Source organism: Onthophagus taurus, chromosome 7 (genome assembly GCF_036711975.1).
Source record: "Onthophagus taurus isolate NC chromosome 7, IU_Otau_3.0, whole genome shotgun sequence".
In the NCBI taxonomy this organism is placed as follows: Eukaryota; Metazoa; Arthropoda; class Insecta; order Coleoptera; family Scarabaeidae; genus Onthophagus; species Onthophagus taurus.
In genome coordinates this window covers 22,168,713-22,182,137 of record NC_091972.1, presented here as the reverse complement: position 1 = coordinate 22,182,137, position 13,425 = coordinate 22,168,713, and the positions used below count along the sequence as shown (strand labels likewise).

The following is a 13,425-nucleotide window of genomic DNA, read 5'->3' as shown; positions in this document are numbered from 1 at the left end:
GTTTCTACGGGAATTATTTCTAATTAGAACGAGTTTAATATTGCGAATACGTAATTGCAATTTGAATAATTGCTGTTTGCGAATCGTACAATGAAAACGAAAATTTGTTATGCCTGGCTTCCGACTCTATTAATTAAGAACTGCATAATTGTTTATCCAACTCGTAACTATTACGACATTTTATGTCTTCTCAAATATTTCTCGAAGCTCAGATCAATAATTTTAATCATAATTTGACTGAAATAAAATTTTATTATTACGTAATTGACCATGATCTTTGCGTTATATATATATTTATTAATCATCAGTGTTATAAAGGTTACTATAATTAGTGTTATAAAAGTTTGTAAAATACATAAAATCTATTAATATGCTTTTAATATGATTATTATTATTAGTTTTATAGTGTTAATAGTAATTGAAGAATTTTATGAATGGAAATATATTTCAATTAATCACATTGAACAAACATTATCAACGCAAATTATCCTCATAACAAGTTAAAACACTGAATTGGGGCATGTGTGATTCACGTCAACGTTTTCCATTAGAACTGTTTGCAGTTACACGTAACACTAATGATATTTCGGTGGGGCCGGTCATCACAAGTTTTCCCCCAAATGGCCGAGCCCGAAAATCAAATAACGGTACGTGAAAAAGTAATGGACGGTCCATTAAAAGTTAAACGCGTCGACGTTAGTCCGCCAACGCCGGCTATGCATAGTGCGATTTTTTACACCATTCCCCCTTCTTTTTTTTTCAAAAACCGCATGCAACTTTGCACTTACACCTCACTGTAAGGGTCACGGGGTTGCTGCTGCCTTTTCCTTCCACGTTCGTCGCAATGCAAGTGAAGTCGCCAGCTGTTGCTCTCGTAACGCTCTGCAGAACTAAACTTTGGTCGCTGAGGATAACTCCAACTGACACGTTGTGGTGAATCTCATTACCCTATTATCAGAGCGAATCGTGGCCATTATGATTACGCTAATTATCAGGGAGAAGGGGTGTACTTACGTTATGGTACCAAGAAAGCTTGTAGGCCTTGGGATTCGCTCTGATATTGCATTCGAAGTAAACGTCGTCTCCTTCCTTAATATCTTCCGGATTAAGACTAGATCCCATTTTCAAAGTTACAATTGGCACATCTGAAACAACGATTAAGGCGATAATTAGAACTGGTCGGGAAAAGTGCGACACATTTCACGTTAAATCCGATTTCGTTAAATTTAAACTAATCATTTCTTATTTCCGTTACCGAACAAGGACACTTCCATCAAGTTTTTCTAAACGGTTCCTTTTTCTCATTGCACTCCAGATAAATCGCTTAGACACAGGTGTGACATCCTTCTTTTTGTTAAAGGAAAACGAGCATCCCCACCTGCTCCATTCTCTTCGACCCCTAGCAGAAACCACACTCTGCAACGTCAGAAGATTATTCAAGCGCTGGGGCATTAACTGAGGCTCACTCCGCAAATGCGGTTTTGCGGCCTTCTCGCCGTATCTCGTCTACGCTGATTCGCTAATGCTACAGTTCAGTGACTTAATAACTTATCGCAATTTATCATCAACTTCTAATCTAAGTTGGTAGGTCATCATACGAATGAATCGATCTCATAAATTACATATATCTATAAATGAGCCTTACACTTTAAATGTCGTGTAAAGAAATAGCTATTTATATTACAAGTGGGCTAGAAACATAATTACTGTACGAGTGTGGAGAATTGCACGACGAGGTCGTAGACCGAGTCATGTAATCACACGAGTATTGTAACTATGCTCTAGCCCACGTGTGATATACAGCATTTTATCTACGACTGTTAAAAATTACTAAAAAATCAATTTCTTTAAAAAAGTCTATTTGACATTTATAAAAATATTTTGAAATGATTGTTGACAATTTTGAATTGTCAGTTTCAACAACATGTTTACTCATCTGGAATAAGTGTTTCGAAATGTAAAAACATAACAATTAATGTTTATAATAAATAGTATTGTTTCTCTGTAAGTAGATAGCACTTTTTCTTCTGTATTGTTGCTCGTTTTAATAAATTAAGTCTGTTCTGATTAGGCTAAAAATGCGTTACGTAATGAAACCAGTGCGGTAATGAACTTCATTACGTAACTCAAATCACCTCAAATGAGTGCGGTAATGATGACTTATCAAAGCAGTCGTAGATAAAGTTTATTACTTTATTTGTTTTTTCCCACATTAAATATTTCTGTTACTGCGTCAAGTAATATCGAAAGATATGCGTATCATCTTAAAACTTTGTTTAACAAATTATAGTTACTGGAGTAATTTTCATGCATATCAATGTACAAACCCGATAAAATCGTAATGAAAGTTTATAGATACCTAAAAATCGGAAATTGATGTTTCTATTGGAAAAAATTTTCTGGTTAAGAGACAAATTATAAAATCGAACTTACAGTGGACATTGAGTCTCCACTTATCCTCTAGGGCACTATCAGGAATGGACGGGTTCTCTGCTCTGCAGGTCAAGTACTTGCCGTCGTCCTCCACCACCGGCTCGAACGTCAAGATGCTCAAGCTCTGGTTGTTCTGTTCCGAGAACTGCAATAAATAAAGTGCACTCGTTAGTCTCTTAACCTGTGTAACACAATTTTCGTTGACGTTGGCAAATCTAGCAACGAACATGAATTGGAATTTAAAAAGACATCAAGTACAAATTAATACTAGAATTTAAGCACCAATAAAAAATCAAAAAGAGAACACTTAATGTTAACAAGTTTATGGCTACCTCCTTTCACGTATTTTAAGTAAATGAAGGCCGCAAACTTAAATTTAACCGTTTAAAACCACGGCTGAACGAGGTGATAAAATTTCATTTAACAAATGCTCGAGCACGACTTGGCGGTAAAATATCTTTTCAATAAAACGCGAACATAACTCTCACGTAGATCGTCCTAATGTCTGCTGGAACTACATTTAAACTGCTCAGGTCTTCATTTGAATGCGAACGGTTCAATCGATACAGTATTTGCTGAACAGATTTGCCGCGCATGGAAACTCTAATAAATATTAAGGTCAAATGAAAGAAAACTAAGTTTCAAGACAATTTAAAAATAAGTAGAAAAAATAATTTTTTCACTCCAGAACTTAATTGGAAAATCTACAAAGATCTATAAAGTTGGTGTGGTCATGTTTTGTGACCATTTGAATGAAAAATCGTGTTCTTTCATATATCAACCTGAAGTTGGTCATCATATTGTGGCGTTTCTACCGCAAGTGGCTTCGACTTTATCAGGTGAAGTTGGAGATCTTTTGATTAACTAAGCCGAGGTCGCTTGCGTTCGTTTCTGTGATTAACATTATATCAACCTTAACAATTTAGAGGCCAAGTTATGAAAATGTTTTTATTGCTTAAATTTTCACAAATCGTTTTATACACCTATCTAAGCAATTATCCACTAAAAAGAGAAAAAAATCGATTAAGATTTTCAAAATACCATATTCGCATTTTGAGAACGTTGGTAGCTTTAGTAGACCAGTACGGAATAATTGGTTACTAGAAAGCAATGAAAGTAGTGCAAATATATATTAGTTGTTTGTAGGTTAATTATTCATTGTACAGATTTTTGTACAATCTACTGCAACCCTACAATCTACTAAACAATGTATCGTATATAGTTATACGAAAACTCTGATCTACGAGCATAAATGTTGATTCAACCATTGCTTCATCAATGCTCCAGTGTTTGTGAACAATTCGAAACTGTAGTACATTCTTGGTCAACATATTATATATAGGTATCACTTTAGCAACTGTATAAATTTCTAAGTTATTGTTATCCGCTACGCTTTATTCGTCTGAGCGATCCTCTACTCATCGTTTTGGAAGAATATGGTCCGTTCAGCTCATTTGGTGTTGCTTAATAATCAAAAACAATCCAAGAAATTGAGAAATAATAATAATTGAGCCAAATAGACAACAAAATAAGAATAAATCAAGAAATATACAATTCACAATTCAAGCTCAATGGGTGCAAGAGCAGAAAAGGCAAAAGTGCCACTGATTTAACTTGCACCCTATAAGGTCGGCAAATATCGAAAGACCGCAGTAATAACCGTTATAAAAATAACTAAAGTAAATAATATATAAACTGTTATAATGAAAAAAAAAATAATTAAACAAAATAAAATAAAAAGAAACATTCCAATTAAATAGAACAAAAATAAAATTGCGCATTACAAAAATATATCAAACACCCTCTCGCGTAAAACAATGAGTTTGAACGCACGAGCCGAGCCAGCACACCTCACATAACCAGCAATCAAATTCCAAAAACGAGCAACTTGGCACGAAAATGAACACTTGAATTTTGAAGACCTATGCGAAGGAATGTTTAAACAAAATCTGTGCAGGAGATTCAGGTTATGAACATCCGTCCTGAACGTAATTTTACGACTCAGATAAGGCGGCTTGCCGGATGTAATAAGACCATAGATGAAAGACAAGTAGTGAACCACAACCCTCTGTCGCATATTCAGCCAATCACTAGATAACAAAACTTGCGATACATGATCATCTCTTCGAAGATTATACATAAAACGAAGACACGAATTCTGCACAACCTGAACCCTCCTTAAACTCTCCTGGGATAAACATGAACCAAATACAATATCACAATAATTAAAGTGAGACAATACAAGAGAATCACAAAGGAGTCGTTTCACACCCTGCGATAAAAACATCTTACTACAGTAGAGCCTTCTTAGGGAACCATAAGCACGCCTACATAATAAATTAATAAGCTCACCAAACGCAAGTTGATCATCAATAATAAGACCTAAACTCTTAACCGAATTGGTCAGTTCTAACTGCACTCCAAGCATCCTAATATTAATATCATCCTTATTAACAAATAAACTACCCTTTTTAGTAAATAAAATGCATTGAGTCTTGTCAGGGTTGATCAAAAGAGCATGTCTCTTAATTTCCATACATAAGTGATTTAAATCCTCCGTTACTTTATCACAAGCTTCCGATCGCTCACCAGGCAGGAAATCTAGATACAGTTGGGAATCATCAGCATAAAGATGATAAGAACAATACTTTAACTTTGAGAATAAATTGCTGGTATAAATTGTAAATAAGATAGGACCAAGGATAGATCCTTGCGGAACACCAGCAACCAATTCAATAGAGTCAGAACACTGTGACCCCACCCTAACCGCCTGCGTTCTATCAAACAGATAACTCTTAAACAAAGAAACAGCACACTCAGACAAACCAACAAATTTAAGAATAGCCAACAAAAGGTCGTGATTCAAGATATCAAATGCCTTACTAAAGTCAAGCAACACAAGCACAGTAGATCTATCAGCATCAAGAGCTCTATATATATCATCAGTCAAATCAAGAAGCGCTGTGGCACAGCTATACTGACTCCTAAAACCAGATTGTTTATCTGGTAGTATATTATAAGTATCTAAAAAGGATCTTAGTTGCTCCGCCATAATTTTCTCTAATACTTTAGACAAAACCGGAAGGATAGTAATAGGCCTCAAATCTTTAAGCTGTTTAACTGGTTTCATTTTAGGAACAGGAGTCACCAGACCACATTTCCATGCCTTAGGATAAACCGACATTATCAGACAAAAGTTGAAAATATGACAGAGAACATTCAAAATACGAGGACAACACAACCTAACCATATCCAGAGAAATATCATCCGAGCCAACACTAGTAGACATCAACAAAAGCAAATACCGCTCAATAGAATCCACAGACACTTTCTTGAAGGTAAAAGGAGTACAGTCAGGACTTAATTGGCTGGTTGATAGAAAGTTAATAACTCCGAGTCAGGCTTAATAACAACATCAGCAACAGATTTAGAAAAAAAGAAATCTCTTCTTCAGAGACTTTGAAATTGTGTTGATTTTGATCCCTTGTTGCGTCAAGATTCGTATGATTTGTTATGTGAAAAAGAATCTCTTCTGTGCAAAACAATCTAAAAATTTATATTTTGATTGTCCAGCGTGCTCAATTCTGAGCTTTTCCGGTTCAACTGCATTAGTAGGGATAGCTACATCTTCATTTTTTCTCCACTGTAATTGTCTTTTTTCTTCCTCACTAGTATTACTTACATGTAACTCGAACTACGGCTACTTCTTGTGGTAAACTCTCTATCTCGAAATTTTCATCGTCAATTTCTTCCCCATCGCTTTGAATTCGTTGATCAGCTGAATCAGGTGGAAGTAGCACAAAATCTCGCAAATTATTGGATGTAGACCCATCCACTACATTCTAGGCATCTTTCAAAAAACGAAACGATGTAATTGTACACCCTTTACATAAAAATCGAAAAAACTATTATAGATTCAGAGAACAATAAAAATCATACCCAGAAAGTTTCCTAGTATCCATAATGCATGATAAAAAACACGGTAAATAAAAAAAAACAACCGAGAGGCCACCGTTCCCGAAAGTTGTTTGAAAGGGTTGGTGAGTACTAAGTAGGTAATATCTCTAAATGATTACTTATACTTTTAGTAACATGTAAAAGGCAAACCACGCAAAAGTCGACAGAAAAAACCAAGTAATAAAAAAAATAATGTGCAATCAAAGGCAACAAAAATCTCAAAAACGATTACCTTTACAATGTTACAAATAGAGTATTGTTTTAATAGAATTGTGCTATAAATGAATTTCTATAAGGTTCTCTTACAAAAACATTAGCGATTGAAAAAAATTGGCTAAGTGTTACATTACATAGATTACATATCGGGTAGGAGGACCAACCAACCTTGCACCGCGACCCTAAGAATCTATTATACCCCGATAGATAACGTTATCAAAGTTCACCGTGCAGTCCAATGCTCTTAACGAACATTAATACCTTGCTCGGTGAAAAGTCATTCAAATCTTTTGGGGAGATAAACTGCGACCCAAAAATCAACAATCAGATACGATTAACAGCAGGGCAGTGGCATAAAACATTCTCAACCGTCTCCTCGTCGTCCGCACATAGTCGGCATTCAACATCATCGGCTAGACCCAACAAGTTGAAGTGTCAAAAGGACACCTCAACCTTAATCAGCAGTACCGAGTAAAGACACCCATTAGAACTTTAATACTGCTACGAGCAAATCCTAAAATTCTCGGGTATGACAGTAGCGATGTTAATAAACACCATAGCATGTCTCATTCCAGAGGACTGGTCCACTGTAGGCGACGTCTCTCTCTTGGCCCTCTTGTGCTACCTCATCCGAGCATTAATCACTGATAGCGATCCCGTCAAATCTGACTGGCTAAGTGTTAAATTGGAACTAAAAAACAATTTAAATAATGTTTCCATCATATTGTAGCTCATGAGTGACTCCACCGCTAGTTAATAGAGGTACACAGTAAGAATCTGAGTCATGTCTGCGTGACAGTCCATAAAAAGTATCACCATTATTTTTATCCGTAATTGTTAAACTAAATTACATTTAACGCAGAAACATTTTTCTCTTGATTCGAATCCATTTTGCAAACCTCAGTAATTAACCTAATTATTACCACTTAATCAATATTTTCACTCCATTCACACTTCTCTTTTCATTTTAATTATAACAATAATAATAAGCTTCTCGAGTTTATAAGTTGGATAAAACTTAAATCTTTGATAAACATTCGATTATTAAAATATATATCGTGTCTTATATTTCATGAAGTAAAGCTGATAAGAAATCTATTTTAAGAAGGGTTTATAGTTCCAAGAACGCAAAATAACGAACCCTTTAGCAATTGCCACGGAGAAAATTTACCAAGAAAAACGAACACACATGCTCAAACGTGCAATGTTCGAGTTGAAACTTCGAGAACAGTTAAACAGTAGTCAAATAGCGAGGATAATTTACGACTGTGTCCGGTTCTTTCAAAGTTAACGACTTTTGGAGTTTCATTCACAGTCACAGAAAGTCGCAAAAGCGGAAGGTTATCGCGATAGGAGGGATCCTTGGAGGTAAGGTGCAGAGCTTGAAGGATCCTTTTCAGACGTGCCATTTATGCTTATTGTAGAGAATTCTACTTGTTTTAGATCGTCTTTTTGTTTGTCAAAGGATTTGCAGTTTTGGTCTAAGATGTGCATGAGTTATTTTTATGCTTACTCCTACAAGTACCGTATATGTGTATTTTACCGTTTCCATTTAAAGTTTTCTTGTGGACCGGTAGAGTGGCGTACGGGTCAGGAATAAGAGGGTAAAAGTTCCAGGAAAAGCTCGCTTTCCGTAGGGCGCTGAGGCAAGCTGCCGAACATATTTTGTTTATGTTAACGGGCAACTTGTGCTCGCCATTCTTCCCTCAAAATAAAGCTGAAGTGTGCTTGTCTGTTTTGCTCGCTTAGGGGTGGATTGCAGCGTCGAACTTTTTCCACGGAACGTGTAATATAAATGAATTTCCAACTTCTAGCAACTTTTGTACGGCTTGCTTCAAGTAGCGAGAGGTTTTTAGGTACGCAAACAATCCCCGAAGTCTACAACATTTCATTATTATACTGGCTATGGTATAAATTAAGATCATTACTCCAACGTAATTCTATTACTCGTATTTCCCCAAAAATTAAGTTGGAAACTTTAATACACCATCGATATCAAAAATAAATAACGTAATAATACTATAATGGAATTTATTATGTATTCTAAAAATTCTTTATACGCATAAAATACAACAATATCAACAATTATATATCCTTGTTGAGAATAAATTAAATTTCTACCGACTATTAATAATTCGTTTTCCATTAAACAGAAATGATAATTGCGCAAGTTATATACGTGTTCATATTATTTATTAAAAATCAATATTGGCGTGGAATTTTGTAACCGCAAATGTAGCAATTATTAAAAATGCACAAACTGGCCTAATAATTTTCATTAAAATGACAAGCATCCGTTCCATTTGGACGCTTATGAAACTGATAAATTACACGTAAAATTTAATTTCCACGATTTTTAATTAAGCGCAACAAATGCGCCAGCTAAAACATGACGCGCTTCCGTACGCACAGCATGTTATGTGAACTTTATGTAAATCCTGTAGTGCACCTAATTAAAGTTGCAACTGTTTGAAAGTAAATTACGCAAACCGATTAATATGCAAAATTTAAGTTGGCTTTATAATCTATATGAAGTTTTAAGGTGATAAACAAAATAAAATTACTTACATTTTTTGCTAGTTTTTTTACTGGCCGGCTTCCCTTCCACCATGTTATGATAGCTTCCGGACGTGATCCGGATGTTCTGCATTCGACTTCATATCTTTTGTCAGCTGATACATGTTTCTCTTTGGTTAAAATGTCCACGGTTTGGGGTTTCACTAAGACATAAAAAGAAGGTCAGAATAAAACGGAGAGTAACCACAATTGGTCGTGGAAAGGAAAGATCCCTCGCTTCTCTAACGGGAAGGTAACACACCGTTGGGGTTAAACGAATCGCGGATAGAATTCACAATGTTTCAGAAACCAGCAAGGTGAAGCTGAACGAGGCCGGAAATTTAAAATAATAAATTCCAAAAGTAGCCTATCCCGAATCTTCGGTTGTTTTATTCATACCGAAATCGTCGTTTTCCAATGGTCACGATTTTGTAAACTTTCTCAAAATGAATATAACTTTTCTTATTTGCATATAAATTTAATAATTTCACGTAATTTTTTGTAATAATGATTTCGTTTTAACCCTTCATACACAAAACGTATTTATCAAGATTTGATTTATAAAGGGGTGATATAACGTTCTTATTTCGAATTCTCCGTTTCAATTTTCATAGATTATTCGTCCTCTCTTGCTGAAACTAGGAAAAAGGGGGCTCAAGCGTGCGATCACTTCCAGTTTTCAACTTTTATAACATTCGGTCCTCCCTATAATACGACGTATGTAGGACGTTGAGTGGTCAATAAGACACACGTTACGACCTCAACGCTCCATGCTGAAATGGTATATTGGATATGGCATTCCTACAGTTCTCTGATTTGTACGGGGTTACGCTTCTTTTGAATTTTTGACGAGATAACCTTTTCGAAAGATGTATGGGATATATTATGATGTGTGAAATGCCATTTTTTTCTGGAAATATATTGATTTTGAACAAACTTCTATCGTTACAATTATTACGGGTTTAAACTTAGGATACTCCTCTGTATATCAGTGAAGATAGAGATTACGTTTGATGTAGACGGAAATTAAAAAAATTAAGATATGGTGCGACAAAAATCATTTCTTAGTATCTATTAACATCGATGATATGAGTTTTTGAATACAACTTTGCATGGCAAGAAATAGGAATATACTTTTTAAAAGAATGTAAATTAAAAAAATTGTATCTTAGGAGTTACTTAGGATAATGAAGTATGAACCACTTATTAGCAAATTTAATCAAGGTATAACGTGAGGTAAATCATTTCTTGTTTCCTATCATTTCCTTTAAACTTAGTTGTTATAATTCTTTAAATAATCCTCTACAAATCAGTAAAAATAGATGTAGACAGAAATTAAAAAAATCGTATCTCATAAACCAAATTTAATGAAGATATACAGGTGTTTTTAAATTGATACGAAAGATTCAAGAGGTGATTTTTCTGCGAAAATTAAAGGGTGTGTTTCATATAGCTTTTTATTCAAAATCCCTTCTCCTCCAAGTTACAGCCCTCTAAAGTTAGGGGAAAAAATTGTTTTTATTTAATAAATCCACTATGGAGGAATTTAGAAGAATGAAATTTAGCAGATAACTACTGTTGCTCATAAAATGACAATTTTTGAAGATTTTTATAATCATAAATGTTATTATAAGGGGGTGAAAAAATCAACCTCTATAATATTTTGCATATTCCGAACTTTTTAATGCGTCTATATTTTTCTATTTAAAAACTTTAAATAGTGGGATTCAAAACGCAACTTTTGTGTCTCTTAACATTTTCTAAAATCGTTAGTTTGTCCATAAAAAATAAAATAATACTCAGACCTATTTGACATAAATTTACAGATTGGTTATTATTTATTTAAAAATGTCAAGTAGGCTGGTGTTATAATGACAAATATTTTCATTATTGTGATTTTGTCCGTGTTATTTTTTTATCTCCTGCTCTCTTGGTTTATATAGATTCAATCTGCAACTTTTTTGACTCTTAACATTTTTTCCTAAAATTGTTAATTTGATCACAAAAAAATGTCTACACAGTTTTAAACGTATGGACTGAAAACATTCTGCACAACTAAATAAGATTTTATTGAAAGAATGGCATTCTCTATTTACTTGAAGAATAGTACTTACTTATTGTAAATTAGGAAATATCACAATAACGTTCGCATTGAACAATAATGTGGGGTTGAAAAAACCATTCCCTATAATAGTTTGCAGTAGAAGTTGTGAATGTGTCTACATTCTTTTTTTTTTAAACTTGATTTAAAAAAACGGATTCAATTTCCAACTTTATTATCTTTTGACATTTTCTCATAAAATTGTTAGTTTGATCACAAAAAAGTAATATACAGATACATACATGGCATAAATTCAAACTAATTATTAAAATGTTTAGAGTTTTATACGAATGGACTGAAAACATTTTGGACAACTGAATGAAGTCTTATTGAAAGAATGGCATTTACTATTTACTTGAAAAAATATGTAAATTAAGAAATATCACAATAATAATTGTAGTACTAATAACAATTAACAAAACTACAAAAACAAATCATAAAAACGTTAACAAAATATCAATATGAAGTCATAACAAACGTTGAAAATGCCGCCCCTCAGCAGCAACGCACATTCTTCCCTTCATCTCACTGAATTTCATATTCTTTCAAACAGTCCTGGTGTATTCCTAATAGTTTCACATGATGCGATGATACGATTCCGTAAATCATTGATATTTTCAACAGGAGTTGACCAACGTTGTACCAACGTTTTAAGAAAACCCCAAATACAAAAATCTAATAGATTTTTCTAATGGATTAATCTAATGGCCAGCCAGATCTCTTCTGGAGATTCTGAAGAACTCTAAGGACCACCGCGGCCTATCCAACGATTTTTATAAACTTCGTCTAAGTAGCGAGGAGCGTTAATACCAAAAATTCTCTCCTGATTTGTATCGAAACATCATCGAGAAGCTGGGACAACTCCTTTTCGAAGAAATGACAATATGCGTCTCCATTTAATCTCATTGGAAGAAAATATGATCCAATTAAATCATTGTCAATGACACCAAGCCACATATTTAATGAAAATTGGTGTTGAAACTTGGATTCAACAATTTTATGTAGATTTTCTTCAGCCCATATGTGATTTTTATGGAAATTTGTAATGGATTCTTTTCAAAAATTCGCCTCATCAGTAAACAAAATACGACATAACAGCTGCGGTGTTTGTGTAACCATTTGAAGAATCCATTGGCAAAAAATTAAACGAGGTAAAAATTCTGCGATAAGAGCGCTTGAACTCGTTGTAAATGATAAGGATACAACGGTTGTACTTTTAAAATCCAAAATACGCTGAAAAGCTTACGTTTAATTCATGAACAATTTTTCTTGCACTAGTTCCGGGAGAGTCTTCAATTAAATCAAGAACTTCTTCCTCTATTGCCGCAGTTCATACTTCATTTCCATTAGCACGACTATAGACAAAATGCATGTCTGCCATTTCGGCATTTATGTAGTTTGCCATTGCATTTACTTAAGTAATAATTGTTTTTAGTTCACAAGCGATAGAAAAATAACACGGACAAAATCACAACAATGAAAATATTTGTCATTATGACACCAGCTTACTTGATATTTTTAAATAAATAATCAATCTGTGAATTTATGTCAAATAGGTCGGAGTATTATTTTACCTTTTATGGACAAACTAACGATTTTAGGAAAAAATGTTAAGAGACAAAAAAGTTGCATATTGAATCCCACTTTTTAAAGTTTTTAAATAGAAAAATGTAGACGCATTAAAACGTTCTGATGCAAAGTATTATAGGGGTGGATTTTTTCTCCCCCTTGTAATAACATTTTAGGATTATAAAAATCGTCAAAAGGTGTCATTTTACTAGTAATAGTTATCTGCCAAATTTCATTCTTCTATCTATGTTCCATAGTGCATTTATTAAATAAAAACAATGTTTTCCTCTAACTTTAGAGGGCTGTAACTCGGTGGAAAAAGGGTTTTGCCGCCCCCTTAATTTTTGTTGAAAAATCATCCCTTGAAATCTTTCGCATCAATTTAGAAACAGCCTGTAGTCAAGAATCATTTTTTCCTGTCTATTAATCTCCTTGATATTATTTTTTTATACAACTCTGCTTAACAAAAAACAGAAAGGATGTTTCTGAAAAGAATGGAAATTAAAAAAATCGTATCTTAAGAATTAATTGAGATATCAAAATGAAATAGGAATCGTTTTAAAGCAAATTTAATCAAAATATAAGGTGAGATA

General features: G+C 33.9%; 1 protein-coding gene across 2 annotated transcripts in view; it reads right to left on the bottom strand.

Annotated features, from left to right (window-relative positions):
• The window catches only part of LOC111415940 (sidestep IV), a 213,123-nt gene that overhangs the window by 30,655 nt on the left and 169,043 nt on the right, over window positions 1-13,425 (bottom strand). For both annotated transcript variants that reach the window (XM_023047842.2, XM_023047843.2), the window contains exons 6-9: window positions 9,175-9,326; window positions 2,434-2,578; window positions 1,015-1,145; window positions 789-948 (exon numbers count right to left, since the gene is read on the bottom strand). In XM_023047842.2, coding sequence (XP_022903610.1) covers window positions 789-948; window positions 1,015-1,145; window positions 2,434-2,578; window positions 9,175-9,326 — 588 coding nt within the window. The remainder of the gene's footprint in view (window positions 1-788; window positions 949-1,014; window positions 1,146-2,433; window positions 2,579-9,174; window positions 9,327-13,425) is intronic.